The 23,020-nt window shown below is 39.7% G+C and overlaps 1 protein-coding gene across 13 annotated transcripts in view; it reads right to left on the bottom strand.

Moving 5' to 3' along the window:
• PTPRK (protein tyrosine phosphatase receptor type K) overlaps positions 1-23,020 on the bottom strand; it is a 417,492-nt gene that overhangs the window by 154,882 nt on the left and 239,590 nt on the right. For all 13 annotated transcript variants that reach the window (XM_074580776.1, XM_074580765.1, XM_074580769.1 and 10 more), the window contains exon 7: positions 20,537-20,830. In XM_074580776.1, coding sequence (XP_074436877.1) covers positions 20,537-20,830 — 294 coding nt within the window. The remainder of the gene's footprint in view (positions 1-20,536; positions 20,831-23,020) is intronic.

The raw sequence follows: 23,020 nt of genomic DNA, 5'->3' as shown, positions 1-23,020 counted from the left end.
AATTCAATTTGTTGTCTTTCAATCAATCTGCATTGCTAGTTTCTGGAGATAACTGAACTGTAATGTTATTCTATGGCCTTGTTTCAGCTCTTGTTTTCTGGTGAAATTACACTGTAGCAACAGGAAAAACAAACTAGTTATCTTTATTATTTTCTTCCAACTGCCTGAACTGAGTTATTTAGAAAAGCAACAAATGGCTTTTTGGAACTTATCAACTTAACACAAAGATTTTACAGTTGTAAGTAGCAGAGCCAACGTTTTTTCAGAAGCATAGTGAGGCAAAGGTCTTCTCTGTATAGACAGAAACAACACAGAAGTAAAATTCACACTATTACAGAGTATCTCCTTCCTAACAGGAAACATAGGATAATACCCTCAAGAATAATCCTGGGCACGCAGTCTCTATGTTTTGAGAAGGTATGCAATTTCCTGAGCATTTCCTGACCTAAGGGTTGCATGCTGAAAACTGAACTTTTTCAACGTTTTTGAATATTAATAATAAATCTTAAGCATCAGCTGAACATTCTATCCAAGGAATGCAATATTCTGCAAATACTGAGTTTCCTAGTGAGTCCAAATATAACGAGATGGTATTTCCAAATAAAATTTCAAAACAAGCTGGTCATACCTGATTGCACTGTTACGTACTGAGGTCAGCCCAGTTACCTAGAGCTTTGGTTACATCAAGAATTCTGTGGCCATTGCAGAGCATAAAGTGTCTGACATGTTTATGTCAGATTTTAAGCCAAGCATGCAGTTTTATTCTATTGATGCTTAAAGCAAAGAATAAAAATCATAAAAATCACGTTACTGAAAGCTCAGGAAGTTGTGCCTTGGGAAGCCCCTTCTCTTTATTTTCAACAAGTGCTAAACATATCCTTTAAAAATCAAGCACAACTTAAGATACTCTGACCAAATAATATACTGAAACAGTCAATCACTGTTTCCTTATTTTCTTTTGATTATGGTCATTTCCTTGTTTCTTTTGCATCAGAAGTTTATAAACAAGAAAGGACAGGCTTGCCCTCCCATCTTCTTCCAATAATTTGTTTCTTCTGCCTTGTCAGCAGAGGACAAAGAACATAAAAAACCAAGAAAAACTTAACCATAAAATTATATGTATTGCTAAGGCAGTCTGGGAGGGGTGTTACAGAGAAGAGTGAATACAAGGGGAATAAAAGCGGATGCTGATGCTGGTAGGACAGAACTACAGTCTTCCTTTGATTCACAGTAGTCCACATCCATAGATGTATTTCAATTTCCAGGTTTGGTATCAGATACTTAACTGGAAATTGAAATCCTGATACAACAGATAGGTGGAAAGTGAATACCCGAGGGTTGGACAGTTGATGAGAAAAAGATGTGAAGTGGTAAAGCACATCCGATTCATTGCCACCAGCACTAGGGGAAAATGGCTGAAAGGAAGAAAACTAAGTACAACAGCCTTGCATCCTCTGCCTTGTTTTATATTTTCAAAAGAAAAACACAACCTCCAAAAAAAAACCCCAAGAACTCACCCATCACAAAGCACCTTAACTTTTATCTTCCAGAAAAAAGGAACAAAGGACTGAGCGTTTGGGATAAGACCTTCCTAAAGACATACTTCCATAACTCACTTCTAAAACTGGAAGCTAAATTTATGAAAAGAATAAAATTACTCTTAAAGGAAAAAGGAAGCAATGTTGAATAAGAGGAAAGGGCTGTGCGGTAATATAAATGCTTGAGAGGAATATAGGGTGAAACAAAGTGCAGATGGTTTTATCTTACATTCCTTCCCTTTGGACCAGATAAAGTTGAGTAATGTTTCAAACGTGATATATTCCCAATATTGTAATTAAAATTACAGCAACAAGGAAACAAAATCTATACAGAATTTCTTATACTTAATAATGAAATATATAACGCTAAATTACTTTAGTGCCAATTATATTAGCATACTTGGTAGCAAACATTTTTAAATTAAATGTGCTTTTCAACCTAAACACTAACTGCAAGAGTGCAAAAAAATACAGCCTTATGGGCTGTCATAAGAAATAGCTCGAAGTTAGCACTTTACTTAATTATACAAAAATGTAATATGAAATCGATTTCCTGTGTGCTATATTAGTGCCTTGCTTATTACAAAATACTTTTGTATTGCCTTTGTCAACATAAATTAGACTTGCACAATTTTTTCTAAGAACACTGTTAAATTAAATTTAAAGTAATGCAAAATTGGTATTGCGCTTCTGTGCTTTGCAAGTATAATACTAAACTGATGAAGTAAGCTTCTAAATGCCATTAAACCATTGTATTTCCTTTTTCTTTTATAATGAAACTTTAAAAATCAAAATGGTTCTTAAAAGATGTCTTCAATAATCTGCACCAAGAGCAACTGAGCTATCAATTTTAAATAAAAAATAAAAAAGCAAATTTGCATCCTGTCTATAAAAACTTTAAAACTTGCAGCAACTCTTTATTCATTAAAAATCAAGCAGCAGAGAGAATGCTACCAGCAATTAATTTTCGGCACGGCTTGCATTATCATTTCAAGGTCAGGTTTCACTGGCTGTGCCTCAGTGGGAGCTTGGTTTCGAGATCACTAAACGCCGCTCACAAGGGAAACATCATTAAACATGAACTTGGAAAACTGAAATTACTTGCAATAGCAACAACTGAAAAACTCTCCAGCCTGCCTCAAACCATTTACCCTCCAGAAAGAAGCAGGTGCCCTTCAGTAAGTGTTCACAAGTCACCAGATATACCACCGATGAAATGCTTGAGTCTGTCCTTAATAATTAAAGTTTGACCCTCTAACTACAGATCCCAAGACTGGTTCAGTCCCAACAATGCCAGGTGGGAACTCAAAACCAGTGACCAATACTTCTTGGGAAGTATTGACCAATTGACCAATACTTACTTGGGTAAGATTAAAAGCACCTGTCCTGGTTTCAGCTAGGATAGAGTTAATTTTCTTTCTGGTAGATGCTGTGTTTTGGATTTGGTATGAGAAGAATGTTGAGGAATGTTGATAACATATTGTTTCAGTTGTTGCTAGGTAATGTTTATATTAGTCAAGGACTTTTTCAGCTTCCCATAGGAGCTGAGAGGGAGCATAGGCAGGACAAACTGACCAAAGGGGTATTCCATACCACAGACGTCACGGCTCAGTATATAAATATGGGTTGGCCATGGAGGCAGGAATCTGCGATTGCTGTTTGGGACAGGCTGGGCAATCAATTATCGGGTGGTGAGAGCGACTTGTATTGTATCACTTTATTTTGTATATCCTTTTACTATTATTATTATTATTAAGTTTCCTCTTCTGCTACTGTTCTATTAAGCTGTCTTTATCTCAAACCCATGAGTTGTTTTTTTCTTTCCTCTCCTTTTCTCCTCCTTCTCCCTACCCTTCAGTGGGAGATGGGGGCGTGGGTGGGAGTGAGCAAACAACTGTGTGGTCCTAGTTGCTGGCTGGGGTTAAACCACGACAGCACCTAAAAAGGCAAGTTATGCACCAAGGGGGACGGAGCCGGGGAAGAGAAAGGGGAGACGCTCTTGACCCTAGCAGAGACCAGCAGTAAACTTGACACACAGGATTACTACATCACGTGTATAATGCAAAAAAAATCTGATCTCTTCCATTTCAGCAACTGGGATATCAAAACACTCATGCCACAAGCATAATTTTCCATCTCTAGCTTAGGTTTCTCCAAAATCCTTTCCATAAACTTTAAAAAGATCTTTAAAAAACAGGTTTCTTCCCTCCCCATCTTTAATTGGAAACAAAAAAAACATCGAATTCTACTTCTTGGATGTTTAAATAATTAAATAATTTTTTTCTAACTTCCAATCTATATTTATTTATAATCCATATGACAATTCTCTTTTACTTTTATGTTTACTCCTAATGTAATTCCCTGGCATAATTGTTAAGATTAAATAGCTTTTACTCTCACCACAATCTATCTTTACGATGCAGGTCTTTCTAAACAGTGAATTCAGGTTAATACAGGCATCCAGGTAGCTGGCGTAATTTACGCACCCCACTCCTGTGACTGACTGAAACCAACACATGACTACGACACAGAGATGACAATTTGGAAAAATGCACTGAAAATAAGCGTCCGCTTCTTTGCAAATGATGCCTAGCAGGAACATACTGTTTTGTCTATTTTTTTTTCAAATTCATAAAATACTGCAAGTATGGATTTTTTTCCTTCATATCTATTGTAATACACTGGGGAGAGAAAATAGTTCTAACCATCTGACTAGTTATTAAAGGTATTATAACCACGTACAGAATAATGTTCCAGTAAGCTGAAACCAATTTTTTTTTTTTACAAAGCTATCAGAATATTTTTCTTGAAATTGAGATATGTTTCAACCCATCTATGTGTTTGTGTGCATATACGCAGTTTTAAATCTTAAAACGAAGGTTTCTCTATTTCTTTCATATCTTTTTGCAGAAAATATTGCCAGCAAGACCTGTGAATGGTGACGGACATTTGCAAGCAATTGCTGGAAGCAATCAGGGACTGCAAGATTTCAATTCAACACTGAAGTCCAAACAAAGCTAGATCGTTTCCTGTCCTTGAGCGCAGCAGAGAATATTGGTCTGCCTTATTTTATTTTATTTTTTAAGCAGCTAAGGAAGAATGACTGATTTTGACACATGTATTTCACCACGACTCCTTCAGGAAGTGCTCATGTTGATTCCTTCCTCCATGCCTTGGACAATTTCCATACAAAAGGCAGATGAGAAGACATCCTACGCCTCATTGCCCCATGCTGTTTCCTGACCCCAGCTTCAAGGATGAGCTGCCCCTTTTCTACTCCTGCCACTCAGTTACCGCAGTGCATGCCAGACTTTCAACAGCACAAGAGCAGCAAGGATCTGCAAGGGACAGGTTGGTTCTCATGTCCTGCAGTGCCTTGATCTCTTCCATGGCTTTCCAATACAGTAGATCTTAGCTGCTAAATTTGGGTCTCACCACCTTCATCTCCTCTGGCCCCTTCAGCCCATACGAGTCTCTACCCTGCGCATCTTCCCCTGAAGGACCCAGGAAGCCAGGAACTGCTTCCTCACATTAGTGGCCTCATGAAGGAAGAAAGAGAGTCCACCACCTTGCCAGACAACATGAGCTGCATTACATGGCCTAGAAGCAGCTGAGAGAGGGGAGCTTCAGTAGCTAGGTCATGGTAAAGTCTATCAACTAGTTCATTCCTAAGATCGCAGTGAGCATTTCAAGACCTCTCTCGCTCTCCTCCCCTTTTTATTTTTTAACTAGGAAATGCTGTCCTCTTGTATAAAGACTTCAGTTAATGCTGACATAGTAGAGGATGGGGAGGAAGGGTTTGGGTAAGCAAACGCTGGCCTCACCACTTCTCAGATTTGCTCTGTCAGTGTGTAACTGTCAAGGGAGCAGAAGGACCCTTCAGACAAAGCAAAAGGCCCGAGGGCCAGCAGCTACAGACATGCAGCCTGTTAACTCTTAGCACACACACCGCAGTACCGCCAACACAAATCCGGAGGTTAGCGATTGCTGTAAAGAAATTGATTTAAAGATGCCCCAGGAACACCACAAAAACAGCAACAAAAAATGTAGGGATCCACGAGGTGGACATTGGCTATGCAAGTCCAAAAGACAAACAGTCACAGGGAAACAGACTTGGTCGTGTCTGGCTTTATACCCAAGATCTAAATAGGAAAGGGAAAGACATGCTGATGACAAAAAAATTTCTGTAGCCTTCTCAGAGTTGGAAGGTTACTTCTTCTAATGCAATTTAACTTACAAAACAAATAAAGGTGAAGCTTGCTACACAGAAACCTGCTACACGTGCTTTAACTTAGCTAATAAACGCCAGTCACAGAGTAATGCTCTAAAATGTGCAGACTCGGGCAATTTAAGTTTTTGCATGTTTTATGCATTTTAAGGCAAATAATTCTCTTTTAAATGTCAAAATGCATTTTCTATTAATTTTCTTTTTCTCCTACTGCCAGCAGAAACTTTAAAGTAAAAGAATTTGAAGGATTTTCTTGTGTTGTTGTTTATACCAAGTTATGTGCACAAAAGCTCTATTGCAGCAAGAGAGCAAAACCAAGTATTCGAAAGTTAAGAAATGCCACCTTTGAGACATCAGTAACAAGCTTAATTCAATTTTCTTATGCATATGCATTATGATATTATGTTTAAACACATGATTTTCCTTAAGGCAACATGGAAAAATCTATACACATAAATATAATGTGTATTAATGTAGGTGGCACAAGGTGAAAAAAAGCAATACATACAACTGTGTGTGCATTTTTCCTGTATTCCTCGTACGCAGCTTTTAAATAATCAAACCAGACCACAGAAGGCTTATCAGGGAATCCACGTTACTGACAGCTGTAGGAAAAGGCAAGTGCTGCAGCATCGGTGTCTTACCGCGTGAGCCTCCCCCCCGCCCCCATTTTGTACATAGAAGCACACAGTCCTCTAGGTATTCATCAGAGAACATCCTGAAAGGCTTGCCTGACTTGTAAGCTACGGATGTTTGTCCTGATATTAACTTCACAATCTACCATTTGATTCAGCACACGCTAGGGTACTTTATCTATCAGTTTTCTGTACTGATGCAGTCACACTACAGAAAAAGCGTCCTCTATTTGCTCCATAAATGCAAAAAAAAGCCATTTGTCCTAACTCTTTAACAAATTGATCTTGTAATTGCAGCTAAGAAAAGCTTACACTGTTGCTTTAAAATGAAAAGAAAAGAAACACAGGCATCATATAAATAGATACCAGGGTATTAGAAAAGTGATTCTGGTTATGCATAAGATAGTGACTTTTTTATTATTTTTCTTGTATCTGATTCAGATCAAGTATTTCGAATTTTCAAATCCTTCAAATATGGGAATAGTGTGTTGATCCACCACACCACAGGCTAAGAAAAAGCAGCAAGTTCCAGGATGGCACTGAACATTACTGGAGAGGTTTTTTGTTTTGCTTGGGTTTTTATAGCGTGCAGAAGAGCAATTCCTCATTTTTATAGATGATAATTTAATTTCTCCTTACTTATACAGAAATCTAGCAGTTGCAATAGTAGTATCTATTACTTCAGAATTAAAGCAAGTTTACTATAAAATGTATTTCACCAATATTCAGAATATCGTAATGACAGTGAATATTGTCACTGAAAAGCAGGATGTGACTGATACAGAAGATGTAGAGCCTCTCTATCAGCTCTTGCAAAAATAGATACCCACTGAGAAGTTAAAAAATAGCACAAAATGCTGTCATAAAACCCAGCACACACATACACTGCTGGGAAGACGGTGGAAAAAGAACGATTGCTTCTCTCCAAGCAAAAATGGCAACCAGTACACAGCTAACAGGCTACTCAGCTCAGACTGGAGAATGGACTCCAAAAGAGGAGCCAGTCTGAAGAAGGGCTTGGGGTTTCACAGTTGTCCTAACCGCCAATAACTTACAGGCTACCAAAAACAAAGCCTCTCTCTTCTGGCATATTCTAGGCACCTCTGCGGCCAGCTTCAAAGGAAACTGGATAACTATTTCCCCATTTCAGTCAGTATACAAAGCCCATTCACTATATATTAGCTGAGCTCCAGCAGAGAAACAACTTGACAAGTCAGAAGCTGAAGCAATATGTGTCAAAGAGATTGAATTCCACTTTCATATTAGTACAGAAGAAGACAGTGCATGATTATTGCTTGGAGCATGTGGTTGTTTAGGGGATAATGCTAGCACCTTAACACTGAGGAGTAATGGAAATTGTCTGTCTTGTTCTCATTCTTTCTGAGACAGTCACTTGTGATATGTCTTGTTACGCTGCCAGGTCATTTCTCTCTTCAGGCTCCTTAAATATCACCTGTCCAAGTTGACAATACATCTCTCAAATGATGACATTATGCTTTGTCCCTTGCTAAACAGCTAGACACTCACTTTACCAAGGATGAAAAGTTACACTTTACTTGCAGAAATTAAAACATTCCAGGCCGGCCACTATGTTAGAGCTCTGGTTCCCAATGCTGCCCGTCTGCAAGGACTCTCAGCCCCCCAGCATCAGGGCATCTTACTCTGCAGCAGCCCAGGCTCATGTCCTCCTTTATGTGCTTGTTCCTTATAAAGAAGACTACTCCTGACACGGCTAAATTCAGAGAGATGGATTCAATTATTAAAATTTCAAATAAGAAAAAAAGCATATACAATGACTTCCATGTTCTTTTAAATGCCGTCACATCCACTGAGGGGAACTTCTATTACAGAAGGTGCACTGCTTTGAGTATCTCCTTTTCTCTTACCAACCATTATTCTGTGCAGAAAACAACTCAGCAAATCCCTGCTCCAAAAAAACAAAAGACCTTCAGCACCGGAGACAAAAGAATTTCTTCATGAGCTGTCAGTGCTATGTGATACTTAACCCTCACTACAAACCCACGCCAGCCGGAGTAAGGCACAGGATGAAACACAGAAGGATGGTGAGAGTAGTCGTGGGATATTTACAAACAGATTTTTGCCGTCCAAGATTGAAACACCATATTTAAAGGCTACAGGTTTTTTGTAGTTGTTGATCTTTATTACAATTGCTGCATATTTGTTTCCAATCGTGAGTAACTGTCAAGGCAGGCGGAAGGAAGGATGCCCATCACACCCGAGAGCCTTCCACAGAGCTACTGGTGCAGGACGGCTGCTCTTCAGCAGCTGGAAAAAACACACATGGGCACACGTGTGTCCACTGAGAGAATATGTAAAGCCTCTAAGAGATGAATTTTAGGAAAGTGAGGTGTATAATTGAAACATCTGACATTTTCTAATTTAAGTCTGTCCACAAGGCAGACTTTCAGAGTGCGCTGAAAGGAGTGCACGGCTCCCACAGAACCTGCTCCCCCTGGGGCGCAGCAGCCCAGCTGAAGCCTCACCCCTTGGAACCCACAGCATATCCATTTCCAAGAGATCTTTAAATCACCTGGAGTCATCACAGAAATCATTGTGCAGACTCAGAGTTCCCACCTTAAGCTTCTTAAATGTTCTTAAGCACGGAGACAGTAAGCTGATTTGTGAAGGCAATATTGAAGAGTGGCAGCACTTTTGTTCCCACTGTGGGAATCAGATCAAATTAACACAGGGAAAAAACCCTAAGTTTGTGAACTGACTTTATATAAAGCACACGGCAACTAGTAAATCCAGGACTAAATAATTCACAGTAAGACATAAAGATCATGGTTATATATGTTTATTGATTTCTATACAATATTACTGTTGTATTTATTTTTTCTCGTTGTATAAACTAGGGGTATATGCTCTGAATATGCCTGTCGGTAAAGCGACAATGAAAAATGTCTACCATCTTAATTTGTCTTTCAAATATGCATTCACCACCTTTTCCAATTACCGCTGGGCAAGATAAGTAATATCTACAAAACTTTTTGCTTCTTTCTTTTCTGTATAGGTTCTTATACTATATCCATCACCATATGATCTGCGAACCTGCTACAAGCACATTACCCAATGTGAATAATTTCTACAACATATTATTCGCTTCCTCATCCATTGTTTAGACAGAAGCATCTGTATTTTTGTTACTGACTTCTAAATTGTGTTTCCCGGCTGAAGGGAAGGAATAGCTGGGGTTGGAGGGGAGGTAGGGCTGTGTTCCAAAAAACTGAGCAACAGAACAAGAAAACTTTGTAATGGCAGACTAAGAAGTCTCAGAGGTGAAGGGGCACACAGACACACAAACACAAAAGGAACATGCTCAACTACCATGATCCTTAATTATGGCCATTCAGAGAATAAGAGACAAGTGATAAGGCAGCCAATAAAAAACAACAAAAATATAAGTTCAGGAAAAAATTGATCTCCACTGATTTCTATACAGTATGATTGCTGCATTCTTCCCACACTCCCCACTCCTTACTGTATCCAGTGAACACCAAGAATAAGCTCTGCATGGACAGACACAAAGAAATGCTGGCCACACTACGAGCCGAATGCAGAGCAGTTGTACTTGTTTATTTTCCAGGGACATCCCTCCACATGACCATAAAAATTACATCAGTAACAAAGTTTGTCACTGAATGAATAAAAATTTATTCTCTAATGTATGATCTTCATTGTACTAAATTCTAATTACAAACTTATTTATCTGTGGAAGGCATTCAGACAGATAAAACCAAGATCTCATTGCAACCAGCACAATAAAAGTAAAGCAAGTGTTTGCTCTGAATAAATCACATGAGGTAAATGAAAATGAGAGAAATTGCCGGGGAAACATGTATATTAACCCTGTTTTCCAAATGGCACGAGACACAAAGTGAACCGATTTGTCAAAGGTGACAAAACAGCCACAAACAGAAAACCAGTTTCTTGAATTGCAGCTCAGCGCTACCTTTGAAGGTCGTTACTTTAAGGAAATATGAACTAGTTTACTCATTTGTAATCATCTAAGCTGCTACACGTTGTAAACTGTGAATGCTGCAAATCGTATTCCCAGTGGGTGCCCATGCTCTGACATTTCAGCCTAATTGGTAGAGTTCGTTTTGCAGTCAAAATAAGGTACATTGTTGAACACATTTTCACCAGCCCTTCACAGTGTGCATAATTCTATAAAATAAAGGTAATAAACTGCAAAATGTGCGCTTATGGTACTGTTAGGATCTGAAATGTTTAATTATCTGAATGATAATTAAACATGTTGCCATTTCCTAGAGTAATGAAATAGCTTTCAGCAATTAATAATGACCTGGAAAACAAACTGCATAAAATGAAATAGTTTTAAAAGGTAATACGAAACGAAAAAAACTAGTATACAAATGAAATGGTACGCTGTTTATGCAGTGGAGTTAGAGATGTGAAACAAGGAAAATAAATTTCAACCACATGAGAAATCATTGCCCAAAATCATGTCTGCTTTTCTAAAAACAGTACGAATTCTGGTCATGTCGCACCTCCTTAACAACAAGATTTTGTTTCCAGATTTTAAGTTTCTGCCAGAATCCTTTCATTTTGGTTTCCTAATCCTCCTGACGGTAACCATTTGTACAACACCATACCTTTAATTCTATAGAACAGGATGCTGCACAGATCTGGGGAGGGGTTGGGGAGATGGGGATAAAGAGATTGGGCCAGAAGTAAAGTAATTTGGCAAGCAATTTCAAATATGCACCCCCAAAAACTTTAAAACATTCTCCAATAGTAAGGAAAGGGTAGAAGCCTTGCTCTGGTTTATACAGCCAAGGACTACAGGAGCTCTTTTAATTACAGTGCCCACGTGACAGCCCTAATGGTCAGTGATCCCCACGGGGTGTCAGCCCATGCCCAGTGCCTGAGCCTCTCCTTTTCCCACACCGTACCTATGGATTACTTTGGTTTTATTATACTGCAGCTGGCCTACCTGAAACATAGATTAGCAGCACTCCACTCAAACCACTGTAAATTTTTTGCAGTGTTTTTTTTTTTACCACTTTCATAATCTTTTGCAATTTGCCATCTTTATCAGTTACATTTTCTTTATAAATTACATGGAACTGCTCCTGATAGGACCCAAATAGAAATGTTTATTCAATTAATCCATAAAAAGGGTTTTAGATATATCAAGCAGTTCTCCATTTGAGTTGATTTTATTCTGGTTTTTTAATCAGAATGTTTTATATCAAATTAAATGCATTAGAGAAGAACAATATCGCCTTTATTAACCAAATCTGTAATCTAATTTTAAAAAATCAAGTTACTCTGACAAGATCAGTATCCATAAACCTGTTGACTGTCTCTAATTATATTATTTAATTCTTCATTAATCAACCCTTGTATTGGCTGTTCCATAATTCTGTTTAGAATTAAAGTCAAGATGACAAGCTTTTAATTAATTGCGTGATCTTGATCCTTCATGTCAGTATTTTTAACGTTCGTTTTCAAGTAATCTGGAACTTTCAAGGGCTGCTCCAGATTTTTATTTTAAAAAAAGAAAAAAAAACAAACCAGCAAGCGAAACCAGGTAACATTAGCAGTCTTGACAAGCCATTTTAGGACTCTGGACTACTGATCACCTGAGGTGTAACTTGACATCAGCTGCTGCTTAACACGCTCCTCAGCCTATCATTAGAATGGAAGCTGTTGCATTATCATACCACACAAAGCATCACCTGGTCCATTCCCCCTCTCAGCACCAGCAGGAGGATTTACTGAGACACAAAATGAAGAAAATGAAATTCACTGCCCGCTTTTAAAATAAAAAAAAAAGCAAACACGAATTAAATGAAAAACAAAGATTCATCTAGCAGAATAAAGCCCAAAGAATCAATGTCGATAAGAACCAGGGCTTTTGGGACGCCTGTCCAAACATTGGGAGGATGCTAATCTGAACTTTATCCAGATCTCACACTAGCATGAATGACATGGTATCTCTCTGTAACGGCTTTGGAGGAGAAAGACATACGGGGGAGAAAGAAAGAATAATGAATGCATCTGGGAAATCTCATCAACATCCCTTCCCCTCAGCACACGCTGCTGGCACTCCTTTCCTCTTCCACCCTTCCACATCACCACTCCTGCTACTCACAGCCCTCCCTACCCGCTCCACGCTACTCCACCGATAATGCCAAAATAACAGTGAAAAATGAGTGTGCTTCCCAAACTGTGCAGTTAAGTGCTGCAATGACCAGCACAACTTTCAAAACCTTATTAAAATTTTCCCTGCTTAATCTTTAATAGAGTGATAAATTAAAGTACAATAAAAGCCAGTCTTATAAAAGTTTGTTTTATTTAGGTACTTACCAATTCTCAAACACTATAAAAGTAATATTGCAGTCCTAAATAGCTGAGAGACCTTAATTATGAAAGCAAACTAAATTAAAGTATCAAGCACACTAATGAATCATACTAAAAAAATATTTATTTCAGTTGAAATTAAAACTAGAAGTCGCAGAAGAGCTCCAGTCTTCTGAAAGGGTAAGATTATCTCAATCTTGCAGTCTCAATCTGCAGTCATGCTCCTCGGAAGCAAACAAAGACCAAAAAAATCTGTGAATATCAGTCCCCAAACTCTGGAGAAGCTATAATCAGGCTCTGAGTTATCTGGCCCGGGTGCACCCATAGCATTTTCAAGTGCTGCAATATGAATTATTGCCCACGTCCATTCTTTTACGGCTGTAATGGGCGTCGTGGATTAATGTACTGCAATACATTTTCTTGCCACAGACAGTGCTCCTCTCGGAAGTGTGATCTATTGACTAGTTACACGCGGTTTGGATAAATCACAACGGTCTCAGTGCTGCAGCACGCTTTGCTCTGGGAAAAGCTGCCGAACAAGCTGAGGTGAGAGAGGAGATGAAGGAATCACTTACAAGAAAAGGGAACTCCAGGGGGGTTGGCAGCTGCCCCTTTTCCTCCCCCAGCCTCTGTCACACAGCTGAAGTGGTATCCTGACCTACTGTCCTTTGCCAGAAAGAGAGCCACCAACTTCAACTGAAAGACTTCCCTCAAATCAGTGGACTTTGCATTGAAGCCCTGACTGGCCAGCATGTTAGGTACCAGCAACCAGAACCATGCCTTGCTGTAGGTAACTCATCCCTTCCTGCCCTCTGGTAGAAACTTCAGAAAGAAGGAAGAGGTCACTGCACACAACAGAAGCTCTGAAAAGTGGGGGTGGCCCCACTAGAGGAACCCATTTACCTAGGTCTGCTACCCTAACCACAAGCAAAGAGCATTAGTGTGGTTTACTGCCAAATATAGAATCATAGAATTGTTAGGGTTGGAAGGGACCTTAAAGATCATCTAGTTCCAACTCCCCTGCCATGGGCAGGGACATCCCCCACTAGATCAGGTTGCTCAGAGCACCCTCCAGCCTGGCCTTATAAAATTCCAGGGATGGGGCTTCCGCCACCTCTCTGGGCAACCTGTTCCAGTGTCTCACCACCCTCATGGTGAAGAACTTCTTCCTAACGTCCAGTCTGAATCGACCCATCTCTAGTTTTAATCCATTCCCTCTAGTCCTACCATTACCCGACATCCTAAAAAGTCCCTCACCAGCTTTCTTGTAGGCCCCCTTAAGATACTGGTAGGCCACTATAAGGTCTCCTCGGAGCCTTCTTTTCTCCAGACTGAACAACCCCAACTCTCTCAGTCTGTCCTCACAGGAGAGGTGCTCCAGCCCTCTGATCATCCTCGTGGCCCTTCTCTGGACACATTCCAGCACGTCCATATCTCTCTTGTAGTAGGGGCTCCAGAACTGGACGCAGTACTCCAGGTGGGATCTCACGAGAGTGGAGCAGAGGGGGAGAATCACCTCCCTCGACCTGCTGGCCACGCTTCTCCTGATGCAGCCCAGGATACGATTGGCTTTCTGGGCCGCTAGTGCACACTGACGGCTCATGTTGAGCCTCTCATCTGCCAGCACCCCCAAGTCCTTTTCTTCAGGGCTGCTCTCAAGCCAGTCACTGCCCAGCCTATATCGGTGCTTGGGATTGCCCCAACCCAGATGGAGGACCTTGCACTTGGTCTTGTTGAACTTCACGAGGTTGGCATGGGCCCACCTCTCCAGCCTGTCAAGGTTCCTCTGGATTGCAAATATGCTGCTATACAATAAAGAAATAGCCATGAAGAAAGCTTATTCCAAAAATGAAGCACAGGAGAATTCAGGAAACCTGTGTCTCATTGTATAACATGGCACTCGTAATATCATAGGAAGAAAGTTTCCAGTTGGTGCAGAGGGAGCTCACAGCTGCAAATACCAAAAAAATTATACTAAGCAAGGCTGAATATAGCAAACAAAAAAAGTTGAAAATTAATTTAGGGAGGTCAGTGTCTGAACTTGCAGTTTACTGCCAATTCAACTGAGTCATCAGCATTGCGCTCCTTTGAAAAAGAAGATACCATGCTTAATTTACACAATCTGACAAGAACTTGGCTAGGCAGTCTGCCTGGTCTCCTGCTAGGTATCTCAGCTGCGCTACAGTCCTTTCTTATGGATATAAGCATCATTAGGATTCTATATGCGGGATGGGTATCTGAACAGCGGCAAGCCTCACAATAAGCAGAGTATGGTTGCATGTGCCAGCCAATGGTCCAAATCAGATAGCTCTTCTACAGGATGTCCTCTTAATAACAATTCTCCTATTCAGTCCTAAAGGGAATATGATTAAGTTCCTCAGTCCAGACTTTCTCCATTGTTTAAATACCTTTTTTTCTTCATATCATAGCCAACTTGTAAACCTATATGGAACAAGAGACCGGTGCATTTGGTATCCGATAGTGAGATCTTAAACGTTTCCAATTACTACCTGGCCAAAAGCCCAGAAACAGTCACGAGTGCCAAACACATTTGTAAAAACAACAGCAACTTATAAATATTGGTGTAATGTGGGCGCTTCTGCAGTGACAAATGTACAATAATTTTAAAAGTATCACATTCATTTAGTTTCAAGTTGTTCATCCTAGTTTATTCTAAAAAAGTGTTCAACTTGTAAACAACAAAAACATGACTAATAAAAACATGCAATTTAAGTGCTCAAAATGTATTTAAGCTCCTCTTGAAGCTATACCGTAAGTCTCTAATGATATTGACTGAGGGAAAAAAGACAAAGATTCTGTTTGAAACATTAAGATAACTGTTTTGCTGTAAGGATAGATATTTTCTCTCTGTCCACTTTTAAAAAAAATTAAGTGATTGAAAACTACACATTTATCTGTACTTTTACTAGATTTCAAAGGTTTAAATAATAATTTAAGATGCACTACTGCAAGAGACACAAATAAAGAGCACAGCTTATCCATTCAGTGCCGTATTTTCCAGAGCCCTCCTGTGATGTTGGCTGGACCCAATTTTACAAGCCCATTGCCTCGCAACGTCCTAAATTCTAAAGCACAGCACACAGCAAAGCCGATAAATCCAGCTCCCCACCTTGAACCCTCCACCTCCACTCTGCACGCGTAAAAGACAAACACCCGGCACCAAAGTAGCACTGTACGCATCCCACGTCGGCACAAGCAGAGTCTACGCTGCACTGTCCCTTTCATTCCACTCATTTTAAAAATCAGTTTCAATTTTTATGTAACCAGAACAACATTTTAGCTCTCCAGATGGCCATGCAAGGTCACTTTCCCAACGACAACATCGCCGGGGTCCCTCGGTTAAAAATCCCAAGGAAACGAACACAAACCTTAAGATTGCTTTAGTTTTTCAATGTTTCCCCATGTTTTGCCTTTTTTTTTTGGGTAGAGGTGAATTCAGTAGTATCCTGTATTCTGTGTATATTGTTTCCAAAATTAATAAATGTGCAAATTGTAAACAAACATTCTGTGCTTGAAAAAGGCGGGCAGAAAGCAGCCTAGCTCCCGAGCCTTCAACTGCAGGCCATCATATGCCAGTGCTGCACCACTGAACCAGCATCTTTCCTATCGTGCCTTGAGGCTGACTGTTACCGATAGCTAGGTCTCTGTGATGGATAACAACTTTGAACAATGAAATAAAATAATAATAATCATCGTCATCAATATCAATATAATATTGATCCATTCCCAGCTCTGATAAAGCTATAAAGCTTCCCTCCCCCCTTACTCATTATCAAAACCAAATAATACAGGCAACAGTTTACTAAAATCAAGTCATTTGGAAAAAAATGAACACACAGAGGATGCTTTCTCCAAGCACTCTACAATTCTTCATGTTTTACTGACAATCACACCCTTGCACTGAACTTCAGTAAAGTAGGTACGAGCAATTCCACTGTGTACATATATTAAGCTCTGGACAGGCTGAACTATTGACCTCCTTTGCCACTAAAATATCAGTTAATCATAAAACTGAGCTGCGAGCTGTTACTCAGAAGCCAATGTGAGAGAATAACGTCTAACTTACAGTTGATAAAGCAGGCTAAGTGGACAATTTTAGATTGCCACATATTTTCTACGTGCGTCCTTCCCCCCTCCCCCCCAAAGGAAAGGTAATCACAACTCCAAGGATATGCTCGGGAGGACAACGCACCCCAAAGCCACAGAAAACAGCCTTAAGGATCACTCTGATTAAAATACTACCCTCTGCCTTTCATTTTGGTTTTAAAATGCTTGAGAAGCGAATAATTTGAGCAACGACACCAGGCAAGAGGAGCAGTCGTACTGAAATAAAGTCCAGGTGCCCCACGAGGACTGATGGGGAGGAAGGAGCCTTCAGCATCAGCAGCTTGAAATTACTTGTGCCGCAGCCGGGAACACAACGCCGCGCTCGGCACCGACTTCAGCTGGGCTTAGAAATGGAAGTACGAAGCCCACGCCGGGCTCTTAAGGAGGATAATGTCAGAAAACGTTTTGCTTCCCATGTTTTAGTCTTACTTCAGCCGTTTAAAAACACTCAGTGGTTTCCCCCATTTGAGAGCTCGGCGCTGCCTTTAATTGCAGACTGACAAAACAGCGTGCAAGTTTTCTAGCAAAACGGCGTCACTCAGCTTCAGCGCAGGGCAGATTCCCTGGGAAATGCCAGGCAGACACACGGGCCGGTGGAGGACTTTTAACTAGTGGAAGAACGATCTCTTCATTAGAAAACAATTTTGTTTAACGTTAGCGTAAACCTTTACTAAACGAGTCACCAGATAACTGGTTTTGCTGTGAAGGAGACAGAAAATGAACTAAATGTCTAATAATAAAAGCGCGTGTCTCATACCAAGATAAGCACAACCATCGCTCAAATTGTTCACAAGGAGAATACATCTCCAGCAAAGCACAGGCCAACTGATCAGTAATATGTTACTAAGAAATGTCATGAAATTATAAATACTGAATGAATTATGCGAAAAATCATTTTCAATCTAATTCGAAAACAATGCTAATATTTGCTTAGATATCAAATAAAGAGAAAGCTGAATACTAACCTATTCTTATTGATGTGTCATTGAGTTCGCTGTCGCTGCTACTTGGAACGTAAACATTAAACAACTCATCGGATCAACGTTTGCTAATGTGTGCTTTTTAATCTGTACAGAGAGCAGTCAAAATTTATGCTGAAAATTCATTTATTTCCTGCCACTTCATCTGACATCGAGCAGATAATCAATTATAATTTGCTTCAGAATTTGAACTAATACATACAAAACTTACGGAAAGACAAAATTGACAAAGAACATCGACAGAAAAGAGAGTATCTGTCTGAAAAATAAGTGATCTTGTCAGAAACAAGAATTAGGAATAATTGAAGAATCTCCAGAAAGAAGGTACTGCTGCAGAGATGTCATCTAATATAGCACAGTAAATCACCTGCCAGTCACTTGTACAATACCAGCAGCAGCCGAGACTGCAGCGTGAGCTATTCCATTATTAGCTTTACCTTTTCTTATAAATCTTCTCTTCGGAAGAGACTAATTTTTATGTTTATAGTTTCCCTTTTATGAGCAAAATATTTTTTAAGAAATATTGTTATTGATTTGGGCTCGCGGTTATCTTACAGAAACCTTGGGAGACCAGTGTGGAAAAGGAAGGTCTGTCTTCATTTCCCAGCCAGGTGAGGAGGCAGCAGGGCGACCTGCCGCTCAACCCGGTGCCGTCCCCAACTCATCCCTGATGCTAGGCATAATCCTTCAGTCTCCGCAAACCCTTGCTGACTCACCTTTTTCTAATTGAAACTGGTTAATAGCAACATTTATTCACCTTTGCTTTCGTGGAATAAGACGACGAGTCTTACTGCAAGGTACATAGGCTGAAACTTTATTATCATTATTATTATTATTATTATTATTATTATTATTATTATTATTATTATTATTTATTATTATTTATTATTATTATTAAAATAATATTGTTACTGAAGTTCAGATTTTTCTTTTCAAGTATTTTCTTGATCTGGTTCATTTCATAGTGGATTAAATTAAGCTGAAAATTTGTCTCTAGCCAGACTAAATCTTGATGCCTGATATGTGAGTGTTAAATTAAAAGCAAATTAAAAATAAAATCACACCCACAATAATGTTGTTTACCCTAAATGGCTTCTAAAAATACGTCACATAAATCATGACTTCCTTTCTTTTCCTTTCGCATTAAAGAGCTTTCATCTGTCACAAACCAGGTAAATTAAATTATATTTTTTCAAGCGCTGTGAAAAAAACCCTGAACGTTTGGGATTTGTTAGTCTCAGCTCAGCCTCTTTAAAACAGAAGCTGTCTTCAAATTCCGACTTTTTTAGAACTATGTCTAAACCAATTCAGTACAATAAATCAATGCTTTAACCTCAATAAGTTAGATCTCAATGACTGTCATCTTAACCAAGATGGACACACAGATCTTTTTACTTCACAGGAAAGACAGACTAAATTATAAATAAGATCGCAAATCCAAAAAATATGCCTTCAGTTTAGTCTTGCTCCAGCTGTGTGCCTCGGCTTCCGACAGTACTACGCACAGTTTCAAAACAGGCTGTCTAATTTTCTGGGATTCATCCTCATTGACCCAGCCCGCTTGAAGTTCTGGCTTCTGATCCAGACCCTGACCCTCTTTCCGAAGTAAATAGATTGAGTGGTCATCCGTGCTTAGATGAGAACTCGAACAGCTGTCCCACTGAGGTCTGTCACCACCTTGTGAAAAAAATATTTCATTTACATTTCTGTTTTATATATGCACGTACATACACGGCACAGGGAAATCTGCAACGGCAATTCTTCTTTCTTATTTTAATGCAGTTTTGAATAGATGGTTATCAGCACTCTTTGCTAAATCTAATATAGTGCAAAAATTCCTGAGATTAGAGGAAAAAAACCCACAATTTAATTTCCGCTTATTTGCCTCCCAGTCTGATGCTCAAATCTATAATTTTTCTCCTCTGCAACTATGAGACGTAGGTATTATCTTTCTTCTTATGAAAGCTGAGATTAAAATAACTTTAAGTAGCTTTAGAAGGAACAGCATATAACACAAGTTGGCAGTGCTTAATCTTCTTGGTGCTGGCCACGCAGGGGCACTCTAGAAAACCAGAAGCAGACTGCAGGATTCAGCAGCACATGATTTTGGTCGTGGTAGTCAAAAATGGAGAAAAATCTCTATTAGTATTTGTAATTGTATTTTAGGAGTTAAGAGATTTTAGTAGTTGTATTTTAGTTCTTGGAGATTCTGGAAGGCTATGCATACCTGCTTGGAAAAAGAAATTATGCAGAAGTACGCTACATTTTTTGTAAAATTCTATTTCTTACACAGATATTTTTTTTCCCATGCAAGTTCCTTTATGTGCAAGTTTACTTAAAATATAAGTGAAAATACGAAGGTGGAAAAACAAGCGGTTTGTCCTTTCCAGAAATGATGAGGTCTCCTTCCTTGCATGAGAAGTAAAATGTTTTCTTAGTTTTCTGACATCCTGTCTCCTAACCTACACTCCCAGCGTTAGCAAACAGCAACCTAGCCAGTGACCAGGCAAAGCAAGGCGACACAGCAAATCCTTATTGTCCCAGAAACTGGGGATCCTGTGGGTGCCAAGGGAACCTTAAAGTTCTGCTACAAGTTAATGGAGCCACAAGCCCACCAAGCAATTAAATCATTAAATAAATACTTTCATTTGTTCATTTTTCCGAAGCAACACTCACCGGCACACTTGGTCCTGGTGATGAGTGGTGGTCCTGGCTGTCCAGTCCCACCTTCGCCCGGTCTGGTGAGCAGGACCCGAATCTCATATTCGGTGTCGGGGTCCAAGTGCCAGAGCTTGTAAGTCGGCGCGTTGACGGCATGGGTTTCCGTCCAGGTCCCAGATGTCATTCGGTACTCCACTTCCTTCAGGATAATGGGTCCATCCCCAATGATTGAGTTGGCATTCAGCTGAATGAGCAAGTAGGTGGGCCCAACGCCCAGCAGCTGTGGGGGTGCTATTGGCCGAGGAGGCTCTGTAGGGGAGACAAAAATTAAAAAGCCAGTGACAAAAGCTGGAAAACCCATTAAGAGGAGGGCTTTTTCCACAGAAAGTTGTCAGGTTTTGGTCAGCAAAGATTTCAAAACTCAAAAGCAAAATCAAACTGACATCAATGAAGAAGAACTGAGGAGAATTTCAGCTGATGGAAGTGAGTGGTGCACCACTGGCACCTGCCCAATGCTATTTTTTCCATTTAAAAATCTCAGCTAGGGACCACAAAATTCTATCTGATTTATACATTGCTACTGCTCAACATTTTTTTCTGAAAAATATCTGGGTTCATGCTCATTTATATAATTTACTATGGCAATAACTTGAGATTTTCAAAAACATAACTGATTTTCTTGTATTAACAGAAGTCACATAGGGACTTTCCTTAAAGAAACAGTTGCAATAGTTGATATGTTAGCCCTGCACAGAATAGCCTAAAAATGAATATCGCTGCAGTTCATTTCAAACCCACCAGATGCGGTTAGGGTAAAAGATACAGATGCCTATTACAGGCATTCAGAATACTCAAAACTGAGCAAAACTGCCAGGAGAATGACAAAATAGAGACACATAGCAACGACATATATTTTATCCTTCAGTAACTTACTACCAATTTAGAAACTCAAACGATAGAATGTACGTTGCCTTTTGTCTTCCTCTGTTCTTATCAGCTTCTGCCTGCCTAAATATTTCAATACAGCTGCAAAGTTAAAAGGTAACCATGGAGCAAACAGGGAGGTGAGGTCCCCCTTACCCTGAAAAATGTTTACGTAGAGAAGCTGCACATTGCCTGGGCATGATTTATTTCGAGAAACAAATCACAAGCAACATGTACTTTTCTAATAAAATGAATCCACTGATAAACAGGGAAAGTTCATTTTCATTCCAGATGGCTCATATTTCAACTAATTTGTTTCAGTTAATTAGGCAACAATGCTAAATTCAATGCACACGGGAGTTTCGCACAGCAGTGATGCAGAACTAACAACACGGCAACTCTGAGCAGGTAGAGAGATCTCATGGTGGGTACATTAAAAATAACATTTAACTCCAGACCATGAGATTTCCCCAGAAGGGAGGCCCATCTCCGCTCCCCCCCACCCCGCTGCACAAGAGAAGCTAAGACGCACAAGCATTGCATATATCCTGCCTCCCAAGAATGACCTCACCAGTGTCACTGACAGAGCCCTTGGGGAGTGGTGATGGAGGGGCTCGCAGAGGGCCTCCCAGACCTTCTTTGACATCCCACCCTCCCTGTGTGGGGACGTTCAGCTGATGACTCTCTGATTCTCTACATCCAGCAGTAAAGATTCCCCTACAGATACCAGAGCTGGCTCCCATCAGTGAGTATATTTACTAGCTTCGTAAGAAACCAAGTTTCCCACATTTTGGTACAAAAGGATTTCTTGCAGACTTTTTTTTGGTTTTTTTTCTAAATTATCTGCATCTCAAGCCATTCAGTTTGGACACCAGGGAATCGGTGAACATGCCATAGCTGCAGCAAGTGGAGCTCCTTTTCTCCTCACAGAGTGAAAAGGTGAAGGCTCCAAGGTGTTCCCATTTCTGCTTCGGGATATACAAAACTCTCAAAACTATCTCAATTAATTATTAACATGTTTTACCCTGTTTTGGCAAGAAATGTGCATGTGAACTAATTTATATCCCTACCTGCATCAAAGCTCAGAAATGCAGCCTGGCTTAATGAGGGCAGTTTGTTTGCTGCGGAACTAACACATCAAATGTCAAACTAATGAATTCTAAGGTCAGTGTATATTATGGCAGAAAACATAAACGTTGATGAGCATGATGCACTACCAACTCCAAGTTATAATCCTCTAAAACATAAGGCTATGTTTAGAAGTATACACTTTGATTAAGAGCACGATTATCACAAATCAAACCTCACATTAATGAGACTAATATACCATTGCATATTAATTTTTTATGTTGAGAGGTAAAGCGTATTCTTATATTAGCATATGCATTTTGTTTTTAAGCTCTTGAGGACAAGGAGACTTATTTATAAAGTCTCTCCAAGTTCCAATAAATTATGCATGAATTTTAATCAGTTAGCAAATGAACAAGTAATTGTTCTGCAGCATTATTAATATTCTTCATAATACAATATACTATCAGAACGAGAGGTGAGGTGCAACCAGAAATCCCCGAAGTA

Source organism: Larus michahellis, chromosome 3 (genome assembly GCF_964199755.1).
Source record: "Larus michahellis chromosome 3, bLarMic1.1, whole genome shotgun sequence".
Lineage (NCBI taxonomy): Eukaryota > Metazoa > Chordata > Aves > Charadriiformes > Laridae > Larus > Larus michahellis.
The sequence above is the reverse complement of the archived record's forward strand: the minus strand, read 5'-3'. Positions and strand labels throughout refer to the sequence as shown.